The sequence below is a fragment of the Lemur catta genome, chromosome 17 (assembly GCF_020740605.2).
Source record: "Lemur catta isolate mLemCat1 chromosome 17, mLemCat1.pri, whole genome shotgun sequence".
Lineage (NCBI taxonomy): Eukaryota > Metazoa > Chordata > Mammalia > Primates > Lemuridae > Lemur > Lemur catta.
The window spans coordinates 15,066,547-15,090,878 of record NC_059144.1 but is presented as its reverse complement, the minus strand read 5'-3'; the positions used below and the strand labels follow the sequence as shown (position 1 = coordinate 15,090,878).

Below are 24,332 nucleotides of genomic sequence, written 5' to 3'. Positions count from 1 at the left end.
TCTCTGCAGCCCTACTCTAGGCCAAATCGAGGGCTTTTCTCCGCCTCTCGGGGTGGGGTCAGAGATGCCCCCACCTGCGGCTTCTAGATCACTTTGGCCCCAGCTGGGGGGTAGGCTCAGGAAGGGTCCCGGGGCGGGGCTCCTGAGCGTGCCCACAATTGGCGCGCTGGGCCGCGGGGGCGGTAAAGGCAAGGGGTCGGCCGACGCTGGGGAGGGAGAGTCCCGGAGCTGCCCTGGGTGTGCGCCCGCCGCTTCCGAGGCTCCGGCCTGGGTGAGCGCGGGCCGCTCGGTGACGCGGCCCCCTGCCCACCATGAACGCCAGCAGCTCGGGCTACCCCCTCGCCTCGCTCTACGTGGGCGATCTGCACCCCGACGTGACGGAGGCCATGCTCTACGAGAAGTTCTCGCCTGCCGGCCCCATCCTGTCCATCCGCGTGTGCCGCGACGTGGCCACCCGGCGCTCGCTGGGGTACGCCTACATCAACTTCCAGCAGCCCGCCGACGGTGAGCCCGGGGGGAGCGGGAGCGGGAGCTGGACCGGACGACCGACGACGGACACACGGACAGCCAGCAGAGAGACGAGCGAGACGGCATCCGGGACTGGGCCGCCCGCGCTTTCATCTAACATTTTTGCAGCCAGGGAAACTGAGGCCCAAAGATTCAGGGCGTTGGCAGGGGCCGGTCTCTGAGATGGGAATTGGCAATTGCGGCGCAGCTTGCTGGTGTTGCTCCACCTCACAGAGGAGAGAGATTAAGGCCGAGGGAAAGCAGCGAAGGGCTTTAGGTCAGGCGGGCCTGGGATAGAAGCACAGCAGCTGTGCTTGGGCGAGTTAGGCAACCATTCTGAGCTTCAGAAGCCTGTCTGGAGAATGGGGGTCTTGCCTGCCTTGTAGAGTGTTTGTGAGGATGAGAGATTCAAAGCACCTGGTGACGAAGCCAAGCGAGCTGGGTCCTGGGCTCTGGGCTGTCTGGGCAGCCTGCGGTGAGATCGACACCTGGTGCCCCCACCTCTGTGCCCTGAAAAGTGGCCTCCCCCATTTTCTCACAGCTGACAGGATTGATTAGAGCTTGTCAGATGAGTATGTCTGCACTTCTGCTGAGAGTGGAGAGCCTAAAGATTAGAGCAGCAGGTTCTGCTGGAGCTCTGCCTTGAGGGCGTGAGCTTGGGCACCTCGTCATCTGTAAAATGGGGCTAAGACTTATTCCTAGTAACATAAAGAATGGAGAACTGATGTCTAGGAAGCAACTCCTGTTCATTTGGCACATTGTAAGTGCCTTTAAGTGATAACCTAAGAAAAACAATAGTAGCTTGTAACCTTCTGGTATAAGATTCCAGAAACTTAACCAAAAAGGCCTGCTCCAGCCAGGTCCAAAGAGGGCGCCCTTACTCCAGGTCTCCTGGGTGGATGGGGAGGTTCCCTGGGTTGGGGGTTTGCTGGGGGACGGGTTTTTCTGCAGAGCCCTTTCCCCATAGGTGACTGAGCTGGATTCCAGGGTGCCTTCCCCTTGCCCCCACCTCCTGCCTCTTCCCATCTTCCTCCGAGCCCTGCGAGTGAAGCAGGACCTGACCTTTTTGCCCCACTTCATGATGGGAAAACGGAGCTGCAGAGAGAAGGGCTTTGCCCCTGGCTGTTTATGGGGGGACCCGATGGAGAGCCCAGGCTTCCTGAAACTTGCTCCCTGTGTTCCCCGCAGCCCCTCCATGCCGTTGAGACAGCAGAGTCCCTAAAGCAGGGGGTGCACATTACCTGGGAGGGAATAGGCCATAGCGGTTGCAGGAGGATGGGCATAGGCTGCTGTTTTCAGCACAACTGTTTACCAAACACCTGTTTTGTATCAGGCACAAAGTACAAACAAGGCCCCTTGCATGCCTCATTTAGCTTTCAATCTGTCCGACAACCTGGAGGTAGATGGTATATATTCCTTTGTTAGGTGAGGAAAAATAGGTAACATTATTGTCATCCCCACTTTACAGGGAAGGAACAGGCTCAGAGAGGTGATGTTCACTTCCCCCAAAGCCACACTGATTGGGATGGAATCTCAGCTCTACTCTTCAGCACCTCTGAGCTTAAATTTCCTCAAACTGCTGTCATCCCTGGTCGTAGGGACATTCTTATCTACTCAGTGTGCTTTTGAGGCTAGAATAAACATGGCTCTGCCACTGAGTTTTCTCCTTTCTGAGCCTCAATTTTCCCATCTGTAAAATGGGAATAGGAATCCCTGCTCATATGAGATCACAGCTAGAAGGTGGGCGGAGCACCAGGTACACTAATTCTCTCACCTCATCCCTCCTGAGCCTTCAGGCTCCTATCTCAGGTGGGACTCAGACAAGGACTTCCTTCCCCACCCCACTCCCCTCTCCTAATTAAGCACCTTAGCAGGATCAGGGTAAGAAAATCCCCTTAACTTGCTCCTTTCTCTCCTCCTCCTGTCCAGCGGAGCGGGCACTGGACACAATGAACTTTGAGGTGATCAAAGGCCAGCCCATCCGCATGATGTGGTCCCAGCGGGACCCAGGACTTCGCAAGTCAGGTGTGGGCAACATCTTCATCAAGAACCTAGAGGACTCCATCGACAACAAGGCTTTATATGATACCTTCTCCACCTTTGGGAACATCCTCTCTTGCAAGGTGGGTGTGCCTCTTTGGGGGGATCAGTGTCAACTGCCTGTCTCGTAGAGGGATGCCAAGTAACACCTCACTTTACAGTTTACAAGGTCCTTTCAGTAAAGCTGCAGGTCTAGCAAGCACTTGAATGGTAGCTGTTCTTTCAGTGTGATCTTCCATGAACTATCAGAGGTTACCTGTGTGGGTCAGCTCTTGCTGTGTCGCCACCCACCCCAAACTTAGTGGCTATCAACAACAACCACGTAGTTAGCTCACAATGCTGCAGTTGGCAGTTTGGGCTGGGTTCAGCTGGACATTTCTTCTGGTCTTGGCTGGGCTCCCTCTTACGCCCGCTAAAAGCTCTCGGTGGGCATGTGAGGGAGCGGCTGGCTGCCAGATGGAGCGTCTTGGCTTTCCTCCCTGTGGTTTTTCATCCTCTAGCAGGCTCGCCCAGGCTCTTCTCATGGCAAAGGCAGGGTCCCAGAAGACAGAGTGGAAGCTCCCCAGGCCTCTTGAGACCTAAACTCAGAACTGAAACACTATCACTTCCACTGCTTTGGATTGGCCAAAGCAAGTCACAAAGCCGGCCCACATTCAGAATGAGACGGCAGTAGAAATGATAGGATGAAGGGAATGGCTGCAGGAAGGCCATCACTTGAGGCTACCATAGCAATCAATGGACCATGTCTTGTTTCTAAGATTTCTCTTATGCTATACTATAAGTTCCATGAGAGAGTAGTCATCCTGTTCTTAGTTGCTGTTGTATCTCAGTGCTTCGAGTAAGATGTGACACATATTAGATGCTTAATACATATTTGAGTATCATCATTTGAAAGGGGCTCGGATTATTTCTTTGACTTTGAGGATGCTGAGGATCCGAGGCCATACAGTAGTAGGTCTGTGCCTTGACCAGAGGGCTTAAACCTGGATGTTCGGCCTCTAGATTTTATGAGGACGGTTACCCTGTGTCCTTTGGGGTGTATGCCCCTTCTGGAGAGCACACGGGGAATTTTGGTGACCACTATGTTAGAACTTTTATTGAGGGCTACTTTTATGCCAGGCACAATCCTTAAGTTCTCAAATAAGACTCACAACCTCCCCGTGGATAAGGGGCTATCTCTGTGGCTCAGAGGAGCAGGCTTAAGAAGTGCAGTAATGTGCTAATAATTCTCTGTGGCAGAGAGACAGGGCTGTTCCCTGCCTTTGAGAATCAGTGGAAGACAGACCCTCTTAACTGTGTGGTAAGTTCCTACAAAAGTAATGGCAGATTGATCAAGTATTTTCTATGTGTTAGGATTTTTCCACACCTGTGTAGTCCTTAAAAGGGACCTGGCACATTAAGCATCTAAGTGATAACTATAATAATTGAGAAATTCCTTCTGCTGGCTGACCTTGGACAAGTCACTTATTTACGTTTTCCCTCCTGGGGCTCAGAGGTTAAGAATTGCTTGGAAGAGTTCTCATGGCAAATATAACAAGGTAAGTGTGTGATGCTGTTAGCAGGTGCTTGACCCAGTCAACATGATTAAGTCTGAATGGAGGCCAGGCGCGGTGGCTCACGCCTGTAATCCTAGCACTCTGGGAGGCCGAGGCGGGTGGATCGCTCGAGGTCAGGAGTTCGAAACCAGCCTGAGCAAGAGCGAGACCCCTGTCTCTACTAAAAATAGAAAGAAATGATCTGGCCAACTAAAAATACATATAGAAAAATTAGCCGGGCATGGTGGCGCATGCCTGTAGTCCCAGCTACTCGGGAGGCTGAGACAGTAGGATCGCTTAAGCCCAGGAGTTTGAGGTTGCTGTGAGCTAGGCTGACGCCAGGGCACCCACTCTAGCCCAGGCAACAGAGTGAGACTCTGTCTCAAAAAAAAAAAAAAGTCTGCATGGGAGAGCTAGGGCTTGAGTTGACAGTGGAGGGACCCTGTTTGGGGCTGGAGAGGTAGAGAGGTGCAGGTGAGGCGTGGATTTGGAAGCAGTACTTGTGCAGGGGTTCCACTGGAGAGCCTCAAATGCCAGATTGATATAGTTCTGTGGATGGAAGCTACTAGAGATTAAAGGGACATGATCAGAATTACATTTTAGAAAGACCATGCCAGCGGTCAGTGCACAGCTGTGATGGGAGGTGGTGGTGGTCGTCTAGGCAGAAAATGCCATGTAGCTGAGCTGACGCCGTGGCTGCAGGGATGAGTGGGGCCACAGTGCCCTTGAAACGGGGTCAGGGGTCTTTCTGCTCAACAAGAGGGATGGGAACTATGTGAACTAGAAGGTCTTTCCCTGTTCTTAAAGCTCTGTCCTTCTGCAATAACGTGAATTGGGAGGGTTATGGGATGGGAACAGGATGTTTGTGCATCTTTTTAAAAATGGAAACAAGTATATCGTTGAAATAATACATGACTTGGTAAAGTTTAAACAATGTAGAAGGGAAGAAAGTGAAAAAGAAGGCTCTCTCTCTTCTAGCCCTGGTCCCCAGAAATAATCATTATGAACAGTTTTGTGTGTGTGTGTGTGTGTGTGTTTCAAAGCTTTCAATGCATAGATGCTCACTTTAACCCAAATGGACTTTTTAATTCACTTAATGATGTATCTTACAGATAGCTATCAGCCATGTCATACACCACATTCTCTTCAACTGTGGACATACACAGGCTGGTACGAATGTATTGTAATCTATTTAACTGGTTTCCCCGTGATGGACACTCAGGTTGTTTCTAGTTTGCTGTTAGAAACAAGGATGCAAGTGTTGGGGTTTGAGTCTTATCCTTTTGCCCATCACCTTAAGACAATTAAAAGCTGATCTGTGGTTTAGATGAAACCTATGTTCATTTGAGGACATTCTTCCTCATTAGTCTGTTATCTTAGGCAAGTGGATGGCTCTCTCTGAGCTTTAGTTTCCGATCTCTAACGTGGGGCTACCGTGTGGTGCAGGATTGTCTACAGAGCAAGCATGCAGGTGCAGGTCATCATCACCTTGGCCATGCTTTTCTGCCTGAGCCCTCTGTCCATGCTTTCCCTGTCCTCCTTCCCTGTGGCCCAGGTGGCGTGTGACGAGCATGGCTCCCGAGGCTTCGGCTTTGTTCATTTTGAGACCCACGAAGCGGCACAGAACGCCATCAGCACCATGAATGGGATGCTGCTGAATGACCGCAAAGTGTGAGTGCTGGGCCCAGGGGAGGGGCCGAGGCCATGGGGACAGAAGCCTGGCGCGGCAGGCAGTCTTCCTCAAAGCATGACCTCAGACAAGTCGCTCAGTTTCTCAGGGACTCTCTTCCTGCACATAAAACCGGAGCCGAAGATATGCATAGAGGATTGCTCTGAGTAGTAAAGAGAGTGGTGATTTTGAAATTCTAGAGGGAACAGCTAATGGCCATGTCATTAATCAACTCAGTGATTTCATCTGTCTTCCAGCCTTCTCGGTATGGCTGGGAATTTTATTTCTTAAACCTTTTGTCGTGTTTCATGAGATTTGCGGATAGAAAGAAAAGCAGGCGTATGTTTAGCCTGCCCTCTTCATACAGTTAAGTTTTGTATCATCCCCACTTCACAGATGGGAAAATTGAGCTGTGGATGCTGGAGAGAATCTGCTGCCGGCTGTTCTCCCCAAGTTTTGATTCTGCCCATCTGATGGCCCAGCCCCATGGTCAGGGCCTGGGAGTGAAGGTGGCTTTGAGCTGGGAGAGGCCCTGAGAGTCATTTTTGTTCAGGGTTTCTGAGAGGAGGGGCCTGTCCACCTGCCCAGCTAATCTGGTGGGCTTTCCTAATTCTCAGAAAGATGCCTATATTTGGGTATAGTTTATTCAAGTTTACCTTTGCCACTCTGTCTTCTTCAATTTTTGGTGCCTGCTGCCACTTGTTTGTGCTAAAGATACCACCAGAATTTCTTATGCTTGTTTTTTTTTTTCCCCTCATCTAGGATATTCTCCTAGATATGTTTACCTGAACTTGGAAATTACAGCTTTTAAAATTAATGTTGTATTTAAGTGGTTTCACCCCATTCCCCACCCCCCATGGTGACACTGGCATTGACCGTGTCTAATTTGCTTACCCCTGCTTCTCCAATACACCCAGCACATGTTAAATAAATAAGCAAAGCCCAGTGGCTTGGATTTGATCCCCAGTTTTACAAGAATGAACACTGAGGCTCAGAGAGGTTAAATAATTTACCCAGGGTCACACAGCTAGGCAGTTGCCAAGCAAGGGCCAATCCCTTATCTGTCTGACTGTCAAGTTCATGCTCCTATAGTCTCTCCTGCCTAGTATATAGCAGTAGTTCCGTATGCATTTGTCACAAGAAAGAAGTTTTAACCTCATGCTGGGGACAAGCTCTGGGACATTGCATCCTGGCTGTTGGAGGTGGTTGGGCCTTGGGTATATCCTAAGGAGTGCTGCCCGCCCAGTCTCCTGATAAGGGACATGGAGGCCTTGGTGAAGGGCAGCACTTGGGCCTGGGTTGGGAACGGGGGTGGCTAATGGCTGCAGCTGCCTACCCTGTTGTGTCCACAGTTTTGTTGGCCAGTTCAAGTCCCGACGGGAGCGGGAGGCGGAGCTGGGGGCGCGGGCCATGGAGTTCACGAACATCTACGTGAAGAACCTCCAAGCGGATGTCGATGAGCACGGCCTGCAGGAGCTCTTCTCCCAGTTTGGTGGGCGTGTTCCCGAGGGAGGAGGGGGTCGCTATTGCTCCTCTTCTCCTGCAGGTCTGGCAGGGAGGAGGGGCCCTTCTGAGGACATGGTAAGGGAGGGAACATCTTGGGGTTTCCCAAGCTTGGCTTTGAGTGAGGTTGGTCCTTCCCAGGAAAGATGCTGAGTGTGAAGGTGATGAGGGACAACAGTGGCCACTCCCGGGGCTTTGGCTTTGTCAACTTTGAGAAGCATGAGGAAGCCCAGAAGGTAGGAGCCTCCCCACAGCTCTGTTCTTGGGAGGGGGCACCGAGCCAGACTGGGAAGAAGGGAGATCAGCTGCGGGCTCCGGCTGTCCCTCCCCAGCCTGGGCAGCAGGCAGGGCCCTTCCTGCCTGTGGTGCAAAGGCCAAAGGCTCCATCCTTCTTTGGTTGCTTCTAAGACCTGAGATCCACACAATTGAATATTTAGCTGGGAAGCAAAAGTCATCATTTTATGTAAAGATATTTGTTAGTGAACTGACTGCTTGAAAAATCAGTTTCCCTTCAAACATTTCTCCTAACACCAGTGTCTGATCCCAACCATTGAGTCAATATATATACTTGGGTCTGACTTCTGATGATTTTTGCAGATAAGTCAATGAAAATTCAGTCCAGTGTAAATGGATTGCAGAGAAAAGTTGCACATCTTGTAGAAGATGCAAGATTTTATGCAGTGGCACTTAGGACCTAGCAGGTTTAGGCCAGTTAACTGAGGAAAAGAAAAATCAGCAAGGATTAAGACACAAATGTTTCTAAAAGAATGAATTAAAGCCCTCACAAATGACATGTAGCCACTATTTTATTTATTTTTACCTTTATTTATTTTTTGAGACAGGGTCCTGCTCTATTACCCAGGCTAGAGTGCAGTGGTGTCATCATAGCTCACTGTAACCTTGTACTCCGGCTCAAGTGATCCTCCTGCCTCAGCATCCTGAGTGGCTGGGACCATAGGTGTGTGCCACCACACCTGGCTAATTTTTTTTTGAGACAGTCTTCCTCTGTCACCCTGGGTAGAGTGCAATGGCATTATCATAGCTCACTGCAACCTCAAACTCTTGGGCTCAAGCGATCCTCCTGCCTCAGCCTCCCTTGTAGCTGGAACTATAAGCGCTCGGCACTGCGCCCAGTTAATGTTTTCCAGTTTTGGTAGAAATGGGGTCTCACTCTTGCCCAGGCTGGTCTTGAACTCCTGAGCTCAAGCGATCCTCCCACCTTGGCCTCCCAGGGTGCTAGGATTACAGGCGTGAGCCAGTGTGACCTGCCAGTTTTTTTCTTTTTGTAGAGATGGGTCTAGGGGTCTCGCTTTGTTACCCAGGCTGGTCTCAAACTCTGACCTCAAGCAATTCTCCTACATCAGCATCCCACAGCACTAGGATTACAGGCGTGAGCCACCATGCCCAGCCTGTATCACTATTTTAGTATCATACAGAGTATTTTCACTGCCCTAAAAATCCCCTGTGTTCTGCCTGTTCATCCCTCCCTGCCCCCTCACCCCTGGCAACCCCTGAACCATTCACTGGCTCTGTAGTTTTGCCTTTTCTAGAATGTCAAGTAGTTGGAATCATAGAGTATGCAGGCTTTGCAGATTAGCTTTTTTCACTTAGTAATATATTTAGATCTTCCCATACTTTAAATGCATATTTAAAACATTTAAATTCTAAATATGGGAAACTTTGCAAATTTCAATTTCACTTTTTAAAGTAGAGACACAATCAAATTTTTTTTCCTTTTTTTTTCTTTCTTTCTTTTTTCTTTTTTTTTCTTTCTTTCTTTTTTCTTTTTTTTCAAGAGATGGGTTCTCGCTCTGCTGCCCAGGTCAGAGTGAGTGACCCGATCATAGCTTACTTGCCGTACCTTTGAGCTCCTGGCTTCAAGCAATCCTCGGCCTCCCAAAGTGCTGGGATCACAGGCATGAGCCACCTCACCCAGCCCCAACTTTTTTAATCTGTCATTTACTCTGAAATGTTCATATTTTTAAAAAGTGGATGTACTTTAAATGGCCTTTATCCTGGTGCTAATTACTCTCAGTTGGCGTGGATGGCCTGGTTTCCAGGTGGCTCCTCTAGGCCAGGGTGAGGCCCAGGGCCACGGCCAGCTGGTTACCAGGCAGCTGTCCCTCCTTGTCCCCGCAGGCTGTGGTCCACATGAACGGGAAGGACGTGAGCGGGCAGCTGCTGTACGTGGGCCGGGCCCAGAAGCGGGTGGAGCGGCAGAACGAGCTGAAGCGCAGGTTCGAGCAGATGAAGCAGGACCGGCTGAACCGTTACCAGGTGAGGTCAGGCCCCGCCCCCCCCCTGCCCCCCCCCCCCCCGTGGCAGTCGCTGCTGCATGAGAGCGGCTGTGTATGTATGGGGCAGGGGTCCCCAAATGTGAGTCCATTCTCTAGTGACCCTGCTTCTGGGTACCTGGCTCAGGGTAGGACTCAGATGAGTGTGGGATGGTCTCCACGGCCTGATTCATAACAGTGGAGAGACCGGACACACCCCAACGGCCCAGCCAAAGGGGTTAGTTGGGGTGCTGTGACCTTTTGGTTGGAATAATCCTTTACGTGGGGTCAGGTAGCATCTCTAACCCCTGCCCGCTCAACACCAGCTGCCTCCTCCAGTCACGGACACCCGAAGTGCCCTGTGTATTGCCAGATGCCCCCAGAGGAAGTCTTACTCCTGGCTGAAATAATTAGGCCAAATATGTCACATCCAAAAGTTGGAATGTCGTGCAGCCATTAAAATTAAGTTAATACAGGCCGGGCGTGGTGGCTCACGCCTGTAATCCTAGCACTCTGGGAGACTGCGGCGGGAGGATCGTTTGAGCTCAGGAGTTCGAGACCAGCCTGAGCAAGAGCGAGACCCTGTCTCTACTAAAAATAGAAAGAAATTATATGGACAGCTAAAAAAATATATATAGAAAAATTAGCTGGGCATGGTGGCACCTGCCTGTAGTCCCAGCTACTCGGGAGGCTGAGGCAGGAGGATTGCTTGAATCAGGAGTTTGAGGTTGCTGTGAGCTAGGCTGACACCACGGCACTCTAGCCAGGGCAAAAGAGTGAGACTCTGTCTCAAAAAAAAAAAAAAAATTAAGTTAATACAGTTAATTAAAATGTATATCATAGATTAGTACAATCTGAACCTCTCTGGGAAATGAACACTTCTAAAACTTTTAGTAGAAGTTCTAGATCCCTCATGGAGAATGGTATAAATATACATAGTCACACACACACACACCCACACCCACACCCACACACACTAACATACATACCCATTAGTTCTTAATGAGGGGCAGTTTTGTCCCCAGGGGAGGACATTTGGCACTATCTGGGATTTTCAGGAGTTGAGATTTTGTGACAGGGTGCCACTGGCATCGGCTGGGTGGAGGCCAGGGGTGCTGCCAAACACCCTACAGTGCACAGGACAACCCTACGGCAAAGAACTACCTGGCACAAAGTGTCACTAGTGCTGAGGTTGAGAACCTTGCGTGTACACCACCCCCTCCAGTTGTGCCTGTACGTTTTCAGGGGTTTATAGTCTTCCAGCACAGAATACTCATCATGTAATCTAATCTGTGAGAGCCGGATGTTGCGTTGCGTAACCGCATGGTCTCCATTCTGTTCCGCCTTCACACACTTCTGTGCTTGGGAGGTCTGGAAGGAGGAAGTCAGTGGAGGCAGCTGTCACTCAAGAGTGAGGAGCACAGACTCTGAATTGAGACTGCCTGGGTCAGTCCTGTCTCCGCCACATAGGGGCAGTTTAACTAACCTGTTCTTGCTTCCGTTTTGTCATCTGTAAAGTGGGCATGAACATTTCCTCCTTGTAGGGCTGTTGTGAGGGTTCAAAATTAAAATGTGTGGAAGAGCTTAGAGTGGTGCCTGGCACCAGCATGGGGGCTGTGTCTGGCGTGGGGTGCAGCTGTCACCTGTACTTGGGGTCTGGCCCAGAGCCCAGCCCGAGAGGAGCTCTGCCTCCTGCTGCTCCGTGTCGGCCTTCTGGAGAGCTAGCTTGGGGCTGGCCCTGTGCCTCAGGGTCCCCTCTATGACAGAGGGAGAGGCTGGGGCCAGTGCAGGTGCATGACAACTGCCGGGGGACTTTCAGGGATCGTGGGGGGTGCAGCTCCCTGGTGATGGGAAGGCAAGGGGTCGGGGTACACAGGTGCTGTGGGAAATGGGAGCAGAAGGCCGGGCTAGCAGGGCTCCCAGTGCCCCTCGGGCCTGTGTCGGCCCCCTGCTCTCCCCAGAGCCGTCTGGGGCTTGGAGGGAGGGGCACATCCAGCAGTGTCCCTTCCTTCCAGGGCGTGAACCTGTATGTGAAGAACCTGGATGACACCATCGACGATGAGAAACTGAGGAAAGAGTTCTCTCCCTATGGAGTGATTACCAGTGCGAAGGTGAGGCCTGAGGACACCTCCGGGGGGGACAGCCTTCCCTCTCACCACCCTCTGCCCCCACCATCCTCTTACCGCACAGCTTCCAGGGAGTTTGTGCTGAGCTGCCCCTTTTGGGCCCCTGACCCCATAGGAGCTTACGGTCCACCTGCAGCCTTGTCTGGGCTGGAAGGGAAGAGGCTAGAAATACAGTCCCAGTCACATAGCTGGACTTGTTGGGGCTCACTGTAACCTTGGTTCAGTCTACAAGCATTTATTGAGCACCTACTGCATGCCAGATTCCAGAAATCCAGGTCTCCATTGACTATTGTTGTCTGCCCTTCACCAATGACATAACCTCTTCTGGGCCTCAGATTTCCCATCTGGAAAATGAGAGAGTTGGGCTGCATCACTCTTCATTCATTGTTCTCCATTTATTGAGCACCTACTGTGCGCCCAGCCCTGTTAGGCACCTGAGATGTGACAACTGGCCCATCTACTCAGTAGCTCTGTGACCTTGAGCAGGTATCTTAACTCCTGGGCCTCATCCATAGGATGGGGGTCTTGGGCTCCCTGGGTGGTCCTCAGCCTTGGCTTCTCGTTAGACTCCCCTGGAGAGTTCTTAAGTAGATGCCTGGGGCAGGTGTTGAAAGTAGATCTCTAGGGGTAGGGCTTGGACCTTTTATTTTTAAAAGCTCCCCGGTTGATTTTGAGATGACTCAATGTTTGTTCATTCTGTACTCAAGTACCTGCTGTCTTACCAGGCTCTGTGGGAAACATATGGGAACAAATCAGATGCAGCCCCTGCCTTTGAAGTAGCTGATAGTCTAGTGAAGAAGTCAGATTCATCCCTACCTTTTGTATTTTGTAAGCCAGGGAGGTAGAGCTGCAGGCACTCAGTGGGGCAGGAGGGAGGACTTCCTGGAAGAAGCAGCAGTAGTAGCAGCAGTGTTTAAGTCAGGCAGGAAGCTGCAGGTGGGAATGAGGAACTTTCCAAAGAGATCAGTGTGAGCAACGGGGCTGGGGACCCTTGTTTGTGATGAGATGATTGGGTTCTGAGGAAGTGGTCTAGGAGTTCTTTTGCCTGTTGAGTCCAATTTTAAATATTTCAGGGAGCCTGATGTTTGGGGAGGGATGGGAAATAAATGTTCTAAAGCTTTTTGGGTTTAGGTCTTTTTGAAAAATGTGACAGAAAGCTGTGAGACATGTACATTAGGCATCAGTAAATTTGATTCAACACTGTAAAAACCTGTGGGCCTCTCACCCAGAAAATGCATACACACTTGTATGGCAATGTGGTTGAAAGCTGGGATTTTAAAGTTAATCAGACCTAGATGGACATCCCGGTCCTACCATTACAGAGCTGCAGAGCCTGAGGCAAGTGTTTATCCACCTGTAAAATGGGAGTGACATTAACCACCTCAAGAGATGTCCTGAGAACAATTAAAGAGGCTGTTTAATAGGCTAGTTTATAAAATGGGGATTTTTTAATATAATTTTTATCTATAAAATTTACATATTTTCTGTTTTATATAAAATAGTGATTATGAAAATTAAATGGGTTAATGTATATAAATACTTACACCACTACCAAGTTCATAGTAAGCTCTGCGTAAGTGTTAGCTTTACTAATTTTATCATTATTAACTACCTACTAACAAGTTCTTAACAGGCTGGGTGCAGTGGCTCACGCCTGTAATCCTAGCACTCTGGGAGGTTGAGGCAGGAGGATTGCTTGAGCTCAGGAGTTCGAGACCAGCCAGAGCAAGAGTGAGACCCTGTCTCTACTAAAAATAGAAAAAATTAGCCAGACTTGCTGGCGCAGGCCTGTAGTCGCAGCAACTCGGGAGGCTGAGGCAGGAGGATCCCTTGAGCCCAGGATTTGGAGGTTGCTGTGAGCCACTCTAGCCCAGGCAACAGAGTGAGACTCTGTCTCAAAAAAAAAAAAAAAAAAAAGTTCTTAACAATGGTTTTATGTTAGGACTTCTTTGGCTGTCTGGTAAAGCCCATGAACCCCTTCTAAGAATATTTTTAAATGCATAAAATAAAATTCATGGGATTATAAAAGCAATTATATTGTAATATAGTGATCAGAATACTAAAGCTATGGCAGTATGTGCTTCTTTATTAATGTAGTAAACCTTAAGATCTAGCAAAATAGCAATTAGCATAAATATTTTTGAGATTAGTAATAAAGTTATATGACAATATTTGATTTTTTCATGATAAAGTCACAGGTACAACTACTACTGCTATGTTTTTTTTTGCCCATATTCATAATAGGAGGACATGCTAATTTGAAAATAAAGATGCCACTTATTCCCCATCCAAGTTCATAGACCCCCTGAACTATATTCATGACCTCCCTGAGGGGGATCCGTGGACTTTCAGGTTAAGACCTCTCTTCTAATGGGTAGCAGGATGCAGTCTGAAAATCACTGATTTACAGTATGGGCTCTAACAGGGCAAGTTTTAAAAATAGCTCTAGTCCTTACCGAGTGAATGAGCCAGGGCGGTGTCTTGACCCTAAAAAAGGTTAACAACCCTAAATGCAATGTGGATTGGGTCCTGGAAGAGAAAAAGAATATTTAGGAGAAAAAAGTGAAATCCCAATGAAGTCTGCAGTTCAGTTAATAGCATTGTAGTTAACAGGAGCTAAGAGTATAATAGTTAACAGCATTGTACCAGTGTTAATGTTGTAGTCTTGACAAATGTACCATGTTAACATTAAGGGAAGTTGGATGAAAGATATATAGCAACTCTCTGTACTGTTTTTGTAACTTTTTTGTAAATCTGAAGTTATTCCAAATAAAAAGGTTACTTTAATAAAAAGGCTAAGAACCTCTTCCCCAAACACCTGAAGAACTTGGCTGGGTACCTTGCAGAGGCAGTACAGGTTTACCAGAACAGTTGTTGGGTTGAGTCCTGGCTGACGTATTGTCACCAAAAGTTCAGTACTTGTCCCTGAGGCTGAATCAGTGAGAACTAAGAATGAGGAAAAGTGGTTTGAGGAAAAGGGAAGAGAAGTTTATTACTTTGCCTGCAAACGAGGAAGGTGGTGGACTAGCCTCTCAAAGACCACCGTCCTGTCTCTAAGCAGAAAAACAGGGCTTTTTAAAAGGAGGGTTTTCTGCAGTTGGGCTCAGGTCTCAGTGAGTGTGACTGGTGTCATAGGTCGTGGCTTTGGGCTATTGTTGTTTGGCTATAATTGGTGGTTTCAGTTGACCTTATTTCCAGTGATCTTGTGACCCTTAGACAATTCTGTTGAACCACTTGCTGTGGTTTAAGATACTAGAAAACAAACAGCAAAGAACATTTTTCTGCCCCCTTGATTGCTGGACTCGGGAAGGAATGCATGTTTTAATTCCCAAAAAGGGTGGGGGTTTAAAGAGACAACCCATAAAACATTCCATTGCCCTTTTTAAGACCTTTACCTCTGTGGCAGTATGAGCCCCTGGCTGGGTGACCATGGACAAGTCACTCTCTCTTGAATCTCCCTTACTCACCTATAAAGTGGGCGTCGCAGTACCTCTGGCATCAGGAGGCTGCGTGTGTGCGGTGTGAAGGCACGTGAAGTATCTGGCATGCAGCAGGCCTCAGTAAACACAGGGTGGAGGTCCGTCCCTCCGTCGCAGGCTTTGCACAGCCTGCTCAGTGCTGGGCTGGGCCCCAGGGGAGGGGAGCACAGCTTCGGGAGTCTTCCTTCCCCACCCCCAGCAGCTCTTGTCTTGTCTTGCTTTTAGGTGATGACAGAGGGTGGCCACAGCAAGGGGTTTGGCTTTGTGTGTTTTTCCTCCCCAGAAGAGGCGACAAAGGCCGTGACAGAGATGAACGGGCGTATTGTGGGCACCAAGCCACTATACGTGGCGCTGGCCCAGCGCAAAGAGGAGCGGAAGGCCATCTTGACCAACCAGTACATGCAGCGCCTATCCACCATGCAGGCCCTGGGCAGCCCCTTCTTGGGATCCTTCCAGCAGCCCGCCAGCTACTTCCTGCCCGCCGTGCCCCAGGTGATGGCCTGCCCACAGCTCCCGCCACATTCGCTCCCCGACAGCAGGTAGAGCAGGAAGACTAGAGCTTCACAAGGCAAATGGAGGCTCCCCGCTCACTTCTGCGGAAAAGCTGCTAGGCGACTCACTAGGCGGCCGTTTCACTGCTGAGCTCTCAGTTTCCCCATCTGCAAAAGAGAGTTATAGTGTTGCTATCAAACAGCATTTCCCAGTTGGAGAGATTCGTGAATGCTGTGCTGAAAAAGACTTTTGATGGTCAAATAAGTTTGGGAAATGTTGCATTAAACAAAAAAACCCTCAATTTCTTTACTGTATACATTATTGTACCCTAATATGCCCATATCCATTATGGCATAGAGTGTATAGCATTTCCCTGACTTAGACTGTCATTTTTTTATCCGATGCCTGTTAACATCTGCCCTGGATGTTAATGTCCTAAGGAGCATGGCTGGGAAGGGACCTCATGGGACTTAGAGGAAGTATAGAAAGATGTAAGCCAGTGAAGGCCACCAGGAAGGGAACATTCCTCTCCTTTTAGCAGTTGCTTAAGCAGCCACAAGTTGGAGTAAGATGTAAGATGTCACCTTTTTTATCCAGGGACTAACTCCGATGAGGAGGAAGGATTGAAATCTGAGATCTTGAGGCCAGTAGACATCCTGAGAATGGGAGGAAGGAGCTTTCGTTCCAGCTTTGTGGATCTTTACTGACAGGTCCCCTAGAGGGGACAGTGGCGTTCCTGCAACAGTGTCACTGAGGAGATGCAGCTTCTCACCTCTCCTGCTGCAAAGCCCTTCATTCTAGGTCCTCTTCTTCCATGCAGCCTCCAGCGCAGGCTACGTACTACGGTTCCAGCCCTGTGCCACCCGCCCAGCCTGCCCCCAGGTGGACGGCCCAGCCACCTAGACCTTCATGTGAGTGACGCAGCCCCTTCTACCCTCTGCCTGGCTGTGGGTGTGGGCCCCATGAGGCAGTGATGACATAGGGGTCGGGCCTGCTCTGCCACTTGCTGGGGGTAATGTCACCTCTCGGCCTCAGTCTCCCCTTCTGAACAAGGGGATTAAGATGTGTCATAAAGCACCAAGCACAGAGGCGAGCCTGGGAAAGACATGTAATGTAGCCGGTGTAAGTGTCTCCAGAGATTTCTCTGATTTGGGGCTCTGAAAAGTCTTGCAAAGCTGAGAGAATTAAATTCCTCTGGCTACGTTGTTGACGACGAATGGCACTGCTCTGTAAGAGCGAAGGTCACGCTCACCTGAAACTGTCTTGAGGGACTAAGGTGTATGATCATGGTGCTTATGCATGTTGGGGCTCTGGGTAGACACGAGTTGGCTTTGTCGTTGCGGATTCCCCCCCCGCTGGAGGTCTGGGTCTAGGTGAATTCACTCATCTTTCTGCTGTGAGTTTCCTGATTCCCCTCCCCATGCTCTTGCGGGCCCTGGAATCTTCAGGGCACAATGTGCCTCTCTGATCACCCTCCACTTCTGCCCGCTCAACCTTTGTCTCTCCATGGTATCAGCGTCACAAGCTGCCTACCCTCCAGCTGCCTCCATGGTCCGGCCACTAGGCATTCCTCGGCGTCCCCCGGGCCACATCAGCAGTGTCAGGCAGGCCTCCACCCAGGTGCCACGCCCAGTGCCCCACACCCAAAGAGTGGGTGAGTGTGGGTGGGGCCCAGAGGAGTGGGGGGTGGGTTAGGGCTTGGTGCTGGGGGTGGCCCTGCAGGGGAGTCAGGACATCCTCCCTGGTGACCTTGCCATATGCCCAGTTGGTGAGCAAGGCTGACTTTAGAGACCGTATGTGGCATGGTAGTTAGCTTGGCCTCCAGTTCCTGGGACCAACTCCCTCTGTGGCCCTTGCTAACTACTGTATCTGACTGCCTAATCTTTAAAATAGGGATAAAAATGATACCCCCATTTTCTTGTGAGGATTAATGAGACCACACACAAATGGGCTTAGCACTGGACCTGAATCTCAGTGCAAGACACTGCAGTGGCTGTGCACCAGGGTGTATGTAGATTTTGGCTATATGGCAAATACATCTGTTCCTTCATTGAGCAAATGTTCTCATGTGCTGGCCCACGCTCAGGGGATTCTGCACGAACGAGCCACACTCAATCCCTGGCCTTAGGTTGCTGCCAGGCCCTGACACTCCTGCTTCTTTTCTTGCTTGCTTGCTTGCTTGCTTTTTTTTTTTTATTGTGGTAAAATGTATATAACATAAACTTGACCACTTAACCATTTTTAAGTGTCTGGGTCAGTGGTGTTAAGTGCATTCACACTGTTGTGCACCCATCACCACCATTCGTCTCTGGAACTCTGTGCATTTTGCAAAACTGAAATTCTAGAGCCATTAAACCCTAACTCCTCATTTTCCCTGCTCCCAGCCCCAGGCAGCCACCAGTCTGCCTTCTGTCTCTGTGAATTTGACCCTTCTAGTACCTCATATAAGTGGAATCATATAGAATGTTGTGCCTGGCTAAATTTCACTTAGCATGTCCTCAAAATGCATCTATGCGATAGCATGTGTACAAATCTCCTTCCTTTTTAAAGCTGAATAATATTCCACTGTATGTATATACTGCATTTTGTTTATCTGTTCATTCCTCTGTTGGTGGACACCTGGGTTGCTTCCACCTGTTGGGTATTTTGAATAATGCTGCCATAAAATTTTGTGTACAAATACCTTTTTGAGACCCTGCTTTCAATCCTTTTGAGTGTATACCCAGAAGTAGAATTGCTGGATGCTATGGTAATTCTGTTTAATTTTTTGAGGAATCCCTACACTGTTTTCCATAGGGGCTGCACCATTTTACATTCCTACCAACAGTGCACAAATGTCCCAATTTCTTTTCTTTTTTTTTTTTTTTTTTTTTTTTTTTGAGACAGAGTCTCACTTTGTTACCCGGGCTAGAGTGAGTGCCGTGGCATCAGCCTAGCTCACAGCAACCTCAAACTCCTGGGCTTAAGCGATCCTACTGCCTCAGCCTCCCGAGTAGCTGGGACTACAGGCATGAGCCACCATGCCCGGCTAATTTTTTTGTATATATATTTTTAGTTGGCCAGATAATTTCTTTCTATTTTTAGTAGAGACGAGGTCTCACTCTTGCTCAGGCTGGTCTCGAACTCCTGACCTCGAGCGATCCACTCGCCTCGGCCTCCCAGAGCTAGGATTACAGGCGTGAGCCACCGCGCCCGGCCCCAATTTCTTTTCTTTTCATTTTTTTGAGACAGGATCTCACTCTGTTGCCCAGGTTAGAGTACAAGTGGCATCATCATAGCTTACTGCAACCTCAAACTCCTGGACTCAAGTGATCCTCCTGCCACAGCCTGCCAAGTAGTTGGGACTATAGTCGCACACTACCATGCCTGCCTAATTTTATTTGTAGAGATGAGGTCTCGCTATGTTGCTCAGGCTGGCCTCAAACTCTTGGCCTTGAGGGATCATCCCCCTTCGGCCTCCCAAAGTGCTAGGATTACAGGCGTGGGCCCCAACTTCTTTGCATTCTTGCTAACACTTGTTATTTTCTGTTTTGTTTTATGATAGTAGCTATATGAACCTTCTTTTTTTTTTTTTTTCCAGCCAATATTGGTACCCAGACCACCGGACCCAGTGGGGCAGGATGCTTTACACCAGGGCGGCCTCCCCCTCCATACAAATGTTCTTCAGCAACACACCACACCTCTCGGGTAAGGCTGGCCCGGCTGCCTGCTCAGACTGGGCTCCAGAAGGCCTGGCTCAGAACCTTGGCTAAGGCATTGGGCCTTGGTTTTCTTTATTTTCTTGGCTCATAAAGTTTTCATTTGTTAATATGTGGGATCAATGAGAGTTCACCCTTACTGACAGAAGGGGAAAGAAGGCCAGGGTCACGTTTGTTTATTAATTACAATTTGCTTTGCCCAAGTTATTACCAAAATTAATTTGGATTTCATTAGTATTTGTGTTAAGCAACAAGAAAAGGTATTCTAAAAATCTGTAGAGCATTGAAGGGATAAGGTTAATCCTCAAAACCTAACTGAAAATGCTATAATTAAATGAAAGGCTATGTATTTATCTCCCTGCCCCCAAAAAGGTCTGAAATTCATGATTATCACATCCTGTGCAGAATTTAAATGTGTCTATTTTGAACTATTCCTTGCAAAATGACAAGAATAGTCTTTAAACAGCAAAACACTTTTAAAGTTACCAAGATGTGAAAGGGTCAGAGAGTGCTGAGGTTATGTCTGTAAAGCTACTTGATAACAAGTCCTTTGGCACAGTGTGATTTGTGTAATGCATGGCTTTCGTTCGGCAACGTCCATCATGGGCCTTGACAGGTCCGCAGCACCACAGAAAACTTCCATGTTAGAGCATTATTCTTTTCTTTCCTTTTCTTTTCTTTTTTTTTTTTTTTGAGACAGAGTCTCAGTCTGTTGCCCAGGCTAGAGTGCCGTGGCGTCAGCCTAGCTCACAGCAACCTCAAACTCCTGGGCCCAAGCAATCCTTCTGCCTCAGCCTTCCGGGTAGCTGGGACTACAGGCATGTGCCACCATGCCTGGCTAATTTTTTCTAGATGTATTTTTAGTTGTCCAGCTAATTTTCTTTCTATTTTTAGTAGAGACGGGATCTCGCTCTTACTCAGGCTGGTCTCGAACTCCTGACCTTGAGCGATCCTCCCGCCTCAGCCTCCCTGAGTGCTAGGATTACAGGCGTGAGCCACCGCGCCCGGCCTAGAGCATCATTCTGTCTCCTAACCCACCATGCCCTTGTTAGGGCCCCTCTGCCACCTGGTCATCCAGACCCTGCTCCCCTCTTCCAGAGCCCTCCTGGCCTCGTGTTCACCCGACAGGGCAAGTGTTTCAAGGCCTTGCCCGTCCGTGGTGGTTAAGGGACGCGTCCCTGGCACTGTGCAGGTCCAGGAGCCCGCGGTGCACGTCCCCGGACAGGAGCCCCTGACTGCGTCCATGCTGGCTGCCGCGTCCCCACAAGAGCAAAAGCAGATGATTGGTGAGTGGCTGCTTCTCCTGCTCCGGAGCAAGAAGAAGGGGGCAGGGAGCTGGCTTTCGTGCTGGGAAACGCCCTGCCTGGAGGACAGACGAGAGGGCGAGGTCCAGCTTTGTTGCTGACCAGCCTGCCGGCTGGCCCTGCTCAAGCTGCCCCTACTCTCCAGGTCCCTGTTCTCTTGCTTTAAAACACTGGTCAGACTGGATGGTCCCAAAGTTTGTTCCAGCTCTGCTGTCCTGTGACTCTGACTTAAAGTGGGCAACACCCAGACGTGGGGTGATCAGGGTGAGGAGGACTGTGGGTGTGGTCTTGGGCTTCTGTGGGAAAGTGGCCGAAAGGTGGGCGTCACCGTTGCTCACCCCCCTCCCAATGGGAGGAAGCCGCGGCGCCCGCTGCAGGGAGGCAGGGAATGCGTGGGCGCTGGGTGAGCACGTGTTGCTCCCCCCTAGACTCTGGGTTCCTCGTGCAATTCTTCTCCCTCCCTAGTGTCTGTGACAGGCCCCTGCTAAAAGAATCACCACTAAGTTTTGAATGAGCAAGCTTGTTCCTGGTTGTCATGTTCTTCCTGGCCACCAAGATCTCTAGATCCTTCACTGAAGGCCCCCATTGCCAGCACCCCATTGTTTCCTCAGCTTCCTTAGGGTTTTGCCACTTTACAGCACCCCAGAGAAATTTTAAATGAGCTTAATGGAGGTATAGAAGGCTTTGTTAGCAGTTCCCTGCACATGTCTTCACTTTCCTCATGGAAGACCCCTTCTAGCTCCCCCACGTAAGGCCCCCTAGCCTGGCTGGGTCCTCCACACATTGCCAGCCACCACACTAGGCCCTGTCACTAGAGATACCTGATGGTGGAAAGTGAATTCATCCTAAGTATTTTTCTCCCCGCCCTGCCCCCAAAGTCTCAAGTCGAGCGTCATCATATGCTGTCTAGAATGTCATCGTGTATACTACTTCACGCTATTTCTTGCAAAATCAACACAAGTAGTCTTTAAACAGCAGCCAACTTTGTGTCAGAACCCAGCCTGCAGAACGCTGCACATATAATGTCAAACTTGATTCTGAAATTGCCTTCCACGGTGGGATTTGCTGAGCCAACCTTGCGGGGGGGAAGAGGCTGCCAGTAAGGTTCAGCGCACAGTTCTGGGACAAGAACCCATTGTCCTCCCTGCTGCACTCCGTGCTGCCACCCCGGGACACTAGGATGTGAGCCGGGTGTGTGCACAAGCCATTGGAGGGTGTTCTACACAGGGGAGCGTCTCTACCGCCTTATCCATGGCATCCACACACAGCTGGCCGGCAAGATCACGGGCATGTTGCTGGAGATTGACAACTCGGAGCTGTTGCTCATGCTGGAGTCCCCAGAGTCCCTCCATGCCAAGGTAGGCCAGAGCCTGGGCAGCAGGGAGCCCTGAGAAGGCAGGAGGAGAGCTGAGGACAGGGTGTCCTAGTCGAGCAAACGGGCAGCTGTTTGGCCAGATAAAGTGTGCCTTCTTGCTGGCACCTGAAGGCCTACTGAATCCTGGCGTGGAAGAGGGCTTTAATTGAGACTTTGCTGCTTCCAACTAATTCTGTGTGGCCCCAGAGGCAAGGTTTTGGTACAAGGAGGTGCATTCTGCCTCAGTGTAGGGTTGAGGTTTTTCCAGCTGTCCAGCAGTGAACCTGTCTCAAAGGGGACTGTGGGGCGTGGGATCTCGCAAGCGTGAGGGTTCTGCAGAGGTGCCATGGATGAAGGAGGGTCCTCGGATCCAGCATGCTGAGGCGGGGGGGGTGTCAAGGCTCTTCTGGGACCTGCTGGGATGCTAGCTGAGTCCCTCCCACTTGTGTCCCCCAGGTGGAGGAGGCAGTGGCTGTGCTGCAGGCACACCAGGCCTTGGAGCCCATGCACTGAAAACAGGTAGGTAGGAGGGTGGGCGTGGGGGGGTTGGTGAGAGCAGCAGCTGAGCCCAGGAGAAGCTGTAAAGAACTGGGCAGGAACTGGCTGCCACAAACGGAGAACCATGCTGTGTCACTGGCTTTCTCTGAAGAGCCAAGGAGTTTGGGGAGAGCCGTGAGAATCAAAGGAGATGGCTAGCTGTGTGACTGGAGGGGGCGTTGGGGACGATGCAGAGTGCAGGAGGTGCTCTCTTGCCAGCCACCCTGCCCGGCTGGGCTTTCCCTGGGCACTGCCGGCTCCACTCGCCTGCCAGGAGGTCTGGCCTGGGCTACTCCACCTTCTTCGTCTGCCGTACTCTAGAAACATTCATTTTTACCTTTTCGTTCCCAGAAAACGGAGTCCTCACATCCACAGCTGCCAAAGGAACAGCGTTTCCTGTTCGCAGCTCCCAGGCCCTTGTGAGCTGTAACTTAATTCCCAAATGGTCCGTCTGTACTTGAGCTCTGTATGTGGAATGAAGGTTGGTCACCCAGCCAGCCTATGACTTTTGCTTTGTGTATTAAAAGTGCTGCAAAATCTGTCTCGCCTCCCAGGAGGCCTTCTTGTGTCTGAGGGCCGTGGAGACGGAGCAGAGGGTAGGCTTGGCTTGGGTGGGGCTTTGGCTGTAAGGAGCAGCAACCTAGGCGAGCACTGAGGTCCACAGAGGGTGTGTGTTCACTAGGTCAGAACCGTCAGGAACTGACCCATCCGTGGTACAGTGGACAACCAAATGGATGTCACCTTGCAGTGCCCCAAAGCCGCAGTACCCACGTCTGACGGGTGCGGCGTTTCTGGGCTCCTGGCGGGGCAGGCACCACCCATTTGCTTCTGGGCTCCAGGCTGGCTGGCTGAGGGGCTGTGCAGCCTGATTAAAGAAGAACCCTTGTAGAAATGCTGTCGGGGAGCTTCCCAGGTCTGGATTTTCTTCCCCTGCAGGGAATTTGGGGGAGCTGGTCAGACAGGTCCTTGGGGCCAGTCAGTGCTCACCCCGCTCAGGGGTGTACACTCCCCCGTCCTCTCCTGTACCGGCAGACGGGTTCTGCTGCGCATTTACCAGCAGCAGATTCAACTGAGTCCTCAAGGTGGCTCTGCCCCTCTGTCTCAGCTTCCCGCTTCCTATCTTCCACAAACATTTCAAACTGTCTCCACTCCCCAAGCCTCCAGCCCACCATCACCTAGTCCCACCCACCCGCCTCTCTGGCTACTCCCGGTCTGTCCCCTGTGCGGATCTTCTGGATGCTGACCGCTGGCACTTCCTCAGGCTTTGCCCTCTTCTTTCCTCGCTCAGCTACCTAATTTACAAACACATCTTCAGTTTGCTCCCCACCTAGGATGACCCCCAATTTTTTCCTTCAGCCTAGTCCACCCTCAGGAGCTCCTGGGTCACATCTCACCCCTCTGCTTGCCTGCCGTCGGCACCTGGGTATCCCAATAACACGCTCATGTCCAAAACCGGCTCTTGATTTAGCATCCCCTCCCCTCACTCTCTGCTGCCCTCTTCCAGTGTTCTCTGTCTCAGTAACGGCCCCACCTTCATTCCGCCGCAAAAGCCAAAATCTGGAGTTTCCCCAGCCAGCTGCCATGTGTCTGTCTGTCTGTCTCTCTCTTCCATAGGAAATCCATTTTACCTCCTTCTCTTCCCTAAATCCACTGCCATCATCCTGATCCGAGCTCAGGGGGACTCCTCTCACTGCCTTGCACTAGTTTAACTGCAGCCACCCTGGCCCTCCAGTCCTCCACCATGCAGTCCGAAGGCTTTTTTTCAAGATTCAAATCTGACGTCTCATCCTTGCAGAAATCCTTCAGTAGTTTCCC

At 50.3% G+C, this 24,332-nt stretch overlaps 1 protein-coding gene across 1 annotated transcript; it reads left to right on the top strand.

Moving 5' to 3' along the window:
- The first annotated feature begins 2,442 nt into the window (after positions 1-2,442).
- PABPC1L (poly(A) binding protein cytoplasmic 1 like) lies at positions 2,443-23,058 on the top strand. Its single transcript, XM_045529152.1, has 13 exons — positions 2,443-2,630; positions 5,638-5,753; positions 7,104-7,243; positions 7,396-7,490; positions 9,394-9,531; positions 11,543-11,638; positions 15,358-15,624; positions 16,445-16,535; positions 17,141-17,278; positions 19,205-19,311; positions 20,515-20,608; positions 21,854-21,984; positions 22,437-23,058. The coding sequence occupies exons 1-13, from the start codon at positions 2,457-2,459 to the stop codon at positions 22,491-22,493; spliced, it is 1,644 nt and encodes a 547-aa protein (XP_045385108.1). The 5' UTR covers positions 2,443-2,456; the 3' UTR covers positions 22,494-23,058.
- The last annotated feature ends 1,274 nt before the right edge of the window (positions 23,059-24,332 follow it).

Excerpts from the sequence above, each read along its gene's own strand:
- PABPC1L (XM_045529152.1), top strand. The coding sequence starts at position 2,457 with ATGAACTTTGAGGTGATCAAAGGCCAGCCCATCCGCATGATGTGGTCC. Across the intron at positions 7,491-9,393 it reads AGCATGAGGAAGCCCAGAAG|GCTGTGGTCCACATGAACGG; the intron begins GTAGGAGCCTCC and ends TTGTCCCCGCAG. Across the intron at positions 9,532-11,542 it reads ACCGGCTGAACCGTTACCAG|GGCGTGAACCTGTATGTGAA; the intron begins GTGAGGTCAGGC and ends CCTTCCTTCCAG.